This window comes from Schistocerca americana, chromosome 11, assembly GCF_021461395.2.
Source record: "Schistocerca americana isolate TAMUIC-IGC-003095 chromosome 11, iqSchAmer2.1, whole genome shotgun sequence".
Classification (NCBI taxonomy): domain Eukaryota; kingdom Metazoa; phylum Arthropoda; class Insecta; order Orthoptera; family Acrididae; genus Schistocerca; species Schistocerca americana.
In genome coordinates this window covers 106,559,321-106,567,211 of record NC_060129.1, presented here as the reverse complement: position 1 = coordinate 106,567,211, position 7,891 = coordinate 106,559,321, and the positions used below count along the sequence as shown (strand labels likewise).

Here is a 7,891-nt window from a genome sequence, read left to right as displayed (position 1 = left end):
CTCAAGATTTTTCTTATATAAATGATTTTAAATTGTAATGCCAAGTTAACATATTAGTGGATTTTGTCTCTTGGGTAAACTCCAAAGGCACTATTGTAAAAGGTCATTTGATTTTATGGTGGCAAGACGCCGTTATTGTTTTTAAAGCTGTTTGTTTTAACTATTTGTTAAGCTCTGTAAGTTACACGAATATATTGTTACTTAAAAGAGTTTAGCATTGGCAATTTAATAAATTGTGTACAAAGTCTGCTGTTTGGATATTATTGGGCGGAAATCCGTGGATAGTTGTCATATAAGAACACACATTCCACCCTCCTTCTACCTACAGTTCTCACTCTGGTTGTAACGGTAATGGATTCGTTGTATGTACTACGTAAATATGGGTGCAAAGCAAGACTGCAGGATTAACTTTTCTGAATTGTTTATTTTAAAAGTAGCAGAGGTTACACAGAAAGCTTTATTTAATTTACTCCGTAGTCGTCTGCATTACACTCAGCTTGATCTTAGGATGTCTATGAGCGACTGGTGGTTGTTCCGCTCGGCTAGGTCCAGCGGCGTGTCCCCACCATAATTCCTGTCTTCTCTGTCGGCCCCTGCCTCTAACAGTGCAGCCGCCGCCTCTACACGGCCACGCCGTGCTGCATCGTGCAGTGGCGTGCTCCCACTTTGATCCCTGGCGTTGTGGTCGGCAGAGGAAGCTGCCAGCAGCCGCACCACAGCTGCATGGCCTTTCCATGCAGCCAGATGTAGAGGCGTGTTCTGCCAGCGGTCCCTGGCGTTAACGCCTGCTCCTACCTCCAGCAGATGGGCCGCCACCTCCCCGTGCCCCATGGCTGCTGCCCAGTGCAGTGCTGTCCGCTTGTTCTCGTCCTTCGCCTCCACGTCCGCCCCCACTGCCAGCAACGTTCGCACTTTGCTCACTGACCCATCCTTAGCTGCAGCAATCAGCATCTCGCCCTTCATGTCTCCAGATAGATTTCTGCAACAAAAGGACAATACTAACAAATTTCTTCAAATTTTGCAAAAACAGACATAATGTCTTATGGGATGACAGCAATCAGTGATTTTATAATGTTACTTTAAATCCGTCTTGATTGCAAGTTTTTATTATTATTCATATGACCGGTTTCGGTTCATTCAGAACCATCTTCAGATGGACGGGTTACTCCTGTAACTTAAATATCAGATCTGAAGATGGTTCTGAATGAACCGAAACCGGTCATATGAATAATAAAAAAAACTTGCAATCAAGACGGATTTAAAGTAACATTATAATTTCTTCAAAGACACACGTCTGAGGACAAAACACTATCGCAGAAGCAGAACTGTGATGAGTTCCAAGAACACATCTCCCCAATAAGGTTATCACAATACACTGGTGTCCAAAATTAAAGCAATAAACTGCGATTTCCCTGTCCTGTGTCTAATTCACGATATGATCATGCATACTGTCTACAGATGTCAGCACCATCGTGTTCTACACGGAAGACAGCATTCCAGTCAACAGACAACCAAGCTCACAATGAAGTCAGTGCACCTATGAAATGGGATAGTGTTTTCCGGGTAGTCCCACATCCACAATCTCTGTAGGCACAGTCACAGACGGTGGAGTATGGTATAGAGAAGACGCATGCCAGGCTCTCTGCAGTGGAGGGCCATAGGAAGAATGGAAGCAGCACAATCACAAACTGAAGTGGCCTGGTGGCTCAATGTGGATCTTACTGTTTTACTGTTGTTTCTCAGATGTGGCGACAGTTGGTAGTGACAGAAACTGTCTCTCGAAGACGAGGGCAGGATCCAACACGTGTGATACGAGAAAGGGGGCACCGCTATTTGGCTAAAAGGGCATCACAGTACTGCCTTACTACTGCATGGCAACTGGCATCACACCTCGCAGTATGCACTGGATGTGTTGTATCGAGGCAAACGTTATACAGAAGGCCACAGCAGAGTAGCCTATATAGTCAGAGACCTGTTGTATATGAACCCCTGACACATCTCCACAGAGAGTAATATGTAAAGTCATCAACACGCCAACTGGATGGCTGAACCATGGGCCAATGTTATTTTCACAGGTGAATCCCAGTGTGGACTGGAGAGTGATTATCGACAGATTTGCATATGGAGGGAACGTGGAACAGGATTTTGGAGCCCAAACATTGAGGAACAAGCCTGTTATCCAGAAGGATCTTTAATGGTGTGGGCAGCGATTACGTTGACACCTCTTCATGACACTGTATGGGTGAATTGGCAAGGGTTAACTCCTGTCAGGTATCGTAACGAGATCTGGGGAACTCATATGCCATTGTTGCGAGGTGCTGTGGCCTCATAGGGATATGCCTCATACAGATCAGGTGATTGACGATTTCTTGGAAATAGAAGATATTGCACACATGGGAGATCCCAATTTGAATTCCATTGAGCATATTGCAGATACACTAGGGAGATGGGTTGCATCACATAAGCATCCACAAACAATTCCATAAATCTTGTGAGTTGCTCTGCAGGAAGAATGATGTTATTGCCTCCACTTGAGAGTGATGACTTCATTCGCAGCTCGCCCTGTTTTTGTCAGGCGGTCACAAACTATGCTGAGCACATTAAACCAGTAGTCGAATTGAGTGTGCAGTTCTGTTAAGTTGGAAAAAAAACGAAGAACATTTTTGTCTACCATAGTGGTCAGTGCTAATAGACAAGCAACGCTGTGTGAAATAAATGCAGAAATCGATGTAGAATGTACGACTAACGTATCTGTGAGGACAGTGCGGCTAAATTTGGGATTAATGGGCTGTGGTAACAGATGTCCAATGCTAGTACCTTTACTAACAGTATGGTATCACCTGCAGCTCCTTTCCTGGTCTCGTGACTAAAATGGTAGGATCCGAGGCGGCTGGAAAAGCTTGGTCAGATAAGTCTCGAATTCCGTTGGTGAAAACTGATGGTGGTGTTCGAGTGTGACGTAGACCCCACAAAACTGTGGACCCTAGTTGACAACAAGACACTGTGGCTCCATAATGGTGTGCGCTGTGTTTATGTGGAATGGACTGAGTCCTCTGGTCCAGCTGAACCAATCGTTGACTGGAAATGGTTATGTTTGGCTAGTGCGAGACCATTTTCAGCCATTTTTTGACTCCATTTTCTCAAACAACGATATAATGAGCCACAACTGTCCGCAACTGATTTGAGGAACATTGTGGACAACTCGTGTAAATGATTTGGCCATCTGGATCGCGCAACATGAATCCCATAGAAGATTTATGGGACATAATCGACAGGTCAGTTCCTGTACAAAATCCTCCACCAGCAACACATTCGCAGTAGTGGGTGGCTCCAGGGACAGCACAGCAAAATATTTTTACAAGTGACTTCAACGACTTCTCGGGTCCCCGCCACGTCGAGTTGTCGTACTAGGCTGGGCAGAAGAAGGTCTGACACGATATTAGGAGGTATCCCACGACTCTTGCCACATCAGTGAATGTAGCTGTATTCCTGTCTTTCTCTGAACATTTCTATATTTTCTTCTTTCGTCGATCAGTTGCAGTATTTCTTCTGTTACTAAGGGTTTCTCCGAAGTTAGCTTCCCTTTATCTGTGTCGTCTGTCCACCGTCGGTTATTTTACATTCTAGAGATGTACACTCGTATTCAACTGAACAGCCTACTGTGTTGTTCCTTACCGCCATATCCACATCGTTGGTAAACTTCAAATACATCTCATCATTTCTCAGTACTGCATGATGATACATCCTTCTACACTGATTCTTCTGGACGATTCTCTTGAACTTCACTCTACTCTTCATAATTATTAGATCTGTATTTACATCTGAGTACACCTTACAGTCCAATATCTGATTTCGAATCTCTGACCATGATGTAATCCAACAGCACTCTTTCAGTGTCTCTGGGTCTCTTCCAAGTATACTTTTTCGTCACACGATTCCTGAACAGAGTATTCGTAAATACCATCTCACATTGGTTGTACAACTCAATTAGACTTTCATCTCTGTCATCCCAATGCCAATCCCATATATCCGATGACCCTTTCTGCTTCTCCTTCCCCTGCAACCGCATTTTAATTTCATACTTTCTTTTCTCCTTTTTACTTGTGTCATTGGCATGTGTACCTGAACTGTCGCTGTCTGAATTCGTTTGATGTCGAATCTGGTGAGAGAAACTCTGTCGTTGAGAAGTTCACAGTAGTCCGCTCTCTCCCCTATTTTCCTATTCATAACGATCCCTCCTCCCAACATAGCATTTTCTGCTGCTGATGATATACCTCAATGTGTCTTAAGATAAATGCTTAGCCTTTTCCTAGTTCACATCAGTGACCCCCAATGTATCTAGACTGGGCTTTTGCACTTCCGTTTTTAGACTCTCTAGCTTTCCAATTACAATCAAACTTCTGAATTCAAAGCTCCAAGTCATAGAATCTTATCCCACAATAACTTATTCCGTCTCTATTTCATAGTCACTTCCACCATGACAGACAATTTGCAGAGATCCAAAAGGATAACTTGTCTGGAATCTTTCCACAATGCAGATGGCATCACAACCGTTTTCCTGTTACTGTCATATTTCCTGTGGATGCAAGTTACGTGGTTTTAATTTATTTGATTCCATTGCCTTCTGCATCCTCATGTCATTGATCCCTTTTGATTCTCCAGCTTTCTAGGGGCAGTTTCCTACCTGAAGGGCAATAGAGTTCCTTGAAGCTCTATCCTTTCCTCCTCCCTCTTTGGCCCTTCTATTATTGGTTGCCAGGAAGCTGATAACCTTGTCGATGAGCGCCTGTAGCTCCAAACACACACACACACACACACACACACACACACACACACACACACACACTCTCTTTGGCCTTTGTCAGAAAGATGGCGACCTCTTAAACTGGATGACTTCTGCTGCCACTTCTCTTAATTTTTTTCAGAGGTTAAGCAGCGTCTGTGTTCGAATGTTTTCATTACTAATCAATGGCGCACTCCTAAACCATTGGTATATAACAGAAACACAGTCCCAGCATTTATCTATCTTGTAAAAATGTGAAGTAAGTTGTTTAAGAGCTTTTTGAGATTCTTGGTAACAATGTTAAAAAACGTCTTTTTCTTTTGCAGTGGTATATACATTGACGGAAAAATATTGCAGCACGAAGAAGTTGTGTGACAGAAACGAAAGTTGGTACGTGTGTTTCTACATCTGAATGATGATACTTTCTGTGGCAGTCGCGTCGCTTAAGAGTGGCGCTAGTAGTACCATTATGAGGAAGCAAATCAAGCTTGTTGTAATTACACGCTGTAACGAGCGTGAGCGTTAGTTACCTTCGAGATTGGATGCAGTAAGCTGATGTTAGTCAAAATTTCCTTCGACACGACAGAGACGCCGTTATGAACATCTCACAGAGATTAAACGAAATCTGTAATAGGGCTATGAGAAGCTGGATGTTCCAACCGTGATGCATAAATATTTGACAGGCATGTAGCCACTATGCAGGCCTCCTGGCTGCGGTGATTCCAAGAATATTCCGTCGCAAGAAGACTGGCTTCCAGACAGCCACGTGACACTACTGAGATGGAAGACCATCGTGTTCACTGTATGGCTCTGGCGCACTGTAATACATCTCCAGCAGCAGTTTGAGAAGCAGTTGGCACCAAGTAACACAATGAAGTATTACAAATCGGTTACTTCACGGACAGCTCCGAGCAAGATGCTCTGTAGCGTGTGTTCCACTGATCCCACACCACCACCATTTGGCACTTCAGTGATGGCAAACTGAAGGGCATGGTCGAACTCTGTTGTATTTTCTGATATGAAAGCTGGTTCAGCCTCGCTGCCGGTAATGACCATGTTTTGATTTAGAAGGAGCCAGTTGGGGGTCTACAACCAACCTATCTGTGTGTTAACACATTGGACCTAAACCTGGAGTCATGGTCTGGGGTGCGATTTTATATGACAGCAGGAACACTCTCGTTGTTATCCCACACACCTTGAGTATAAATATCTGTTTCTATCTGCTGATTCGACCCATTCTGGTGCCATTAATGAACAGCATTCCAGGGGGAGTTTTCCAACAGGATAACGCTAGCTGACTTACCGCTGTTGTAGGCCAACATGCTCTATAGGGTGTTGACATGTCTCTTGGCATGCTCAATCATCAGGTCCGTTCCCAGGCGAGCAGATATGGGACATCATCATACAGTAACTCCAGCATCATTCACAAACAGCATTACGGTCCCTGTACTGACCAACCAAGTGCCTCTGACATCGAACTCCATTCCACAAACTCTCGTCCAATACTTGAGCAACACAATTCATGCATGTCTGCATGTTTTAATTCGACCTTATCACAGTGTATGACCATTTCACGTTTCCAGTGGCTTATCTCACACCTACATTGACCTGCGATCTTGCAGTGTTAATCAGTTAAATATGTTACCCAGGTAAATGTATCCTTGATGTTTCACTACTCTGTATTGACAAGTTTTTGGTTTTGTGATTCTTTTCTATCAGTGTATTTATGATTGTAAACTATTTTTGTTTAAAGTAGTTGTCGGTTTTAGTCTTCGAAAGGCTGTATTTTTTTATGTAGGACCTTTTATTAGTCACCACAACTGTCTGATGCCCAAGAAAAAAGGAAACCTTCACTGTCTTCGCCCTGTATATTGTTATTCACATCAGTACCATGTTACGCTCGATCTGTTCCCCAGCCTGGTTTTCTTAACTCTCTGTCAACAAAATTTTCACTCCATTATCAAGTATTTTGTTAATATGTTTCATTTCCTGCTCTTTATCTTTTATTTCCGCATGCTATTGTTTCCCTCTCGATTTTTAGCCAGCTTTCTTAACTTTTTATGTCAGTCTTTTTATGCTGAAACATTCTTCCTTTTCCATGTCTTGTTTCTAATTCAACCACAATAATTTATTTTCTACTTTGTTTTCTGCCGCTTTTCTACTGAGATTGTACTAATTTCGTGCCCAGTATGTGCAACGTAATTTAAAGACTATCCCTGAAATTGTATTCAGCGTTATTCATTATGCTGCATAATGAGTTTCTGGATTATCCACAAAATATTCTTCCCTGTGCTCTCTATCTTTAGTCTTTCCTGCTACACTTCCTTATCGTCGGTTGTCTTCTTATGTTGAATGGTTGATGCTATTTGAGTACGAGAAATTAGGTATATACTCGTCAGGCTGTCTTATTTATATAATTTCACCATACCTTCTCTGTATCTTGCTCAATTCGGCACAGACATTAAATCTAATGACATTGTACATCTGTGGCCGACCATAAAAGGTAATTAAAGCCCGATATCCTTGAATAACTGGGAGAGATATGTTTTCTTAAGTAACCTGAAACATTACTTATCCCATGTCAACGTTAAAATACTGGGTAACCTTCCATATTTCCCCTTGAATAGGTACATACTCCTCTATTGTCCAATAACTTGTTGGATTCTACTCTGATTAATTGTAAAAGCATGTTGAATACTCTGAATTGCCACTCTTGGGCCTGTAGAATTCAGCTAGCCACTGAAATGCATTTTGCAACAATATCAGTTCACTATCAGATTATCATTATTTCACGAAGCGACAGTCAAATATCTGTGGCTACCACTATAGATCAAATATTTCAAAGAATAAAAAGAAAAACTTTTGCAATGTCAGCAGTAAAACTCCCTGAGCCACAGAGGGTATTACAGGTGGCGAGATATGGCTGCTGTGTCCATCTCCACTCAACGATCCGCACGCATTACAATTGACCTGGTTTTTATTGATCCAACATGCCTGCGTTAATCAGCAAGATACCGACAGTTTAGTAGAGGCTGATGTTGTCACGAATGATTTCCAAAAACTGCCACTAGAGGTTCTCACATACATCTCTCGTAGTAGGGTAAGATA

At 42.6% G+C, this 7,891-nt stretch overlaps 1 protein-coding gene across 1 annotated transcript in view; it reads right to left on the bottom strand.

Annotated features, from left to right (window-relative positions):
- Positions 1 to 460: 460 nt before the first annotated feature.
- Positions 461 to 7,891, bottom strand: part of LOC124553326 (ankyrin-2-like) — a 66,806-nt gene continuing 59,375 nt past the window's right edge. The window contains exon 4 of the mRNA XM_047127204.1: positions 461 to 979. Coding sequence (XP_046983160.1) covers positions 493 to 979 — 487 coding nt within the window. The 3' untranslated portion in view covers positions 461 to 492. The remainder of the gene's footprint in view (positions 980 to 7,891) is intronic.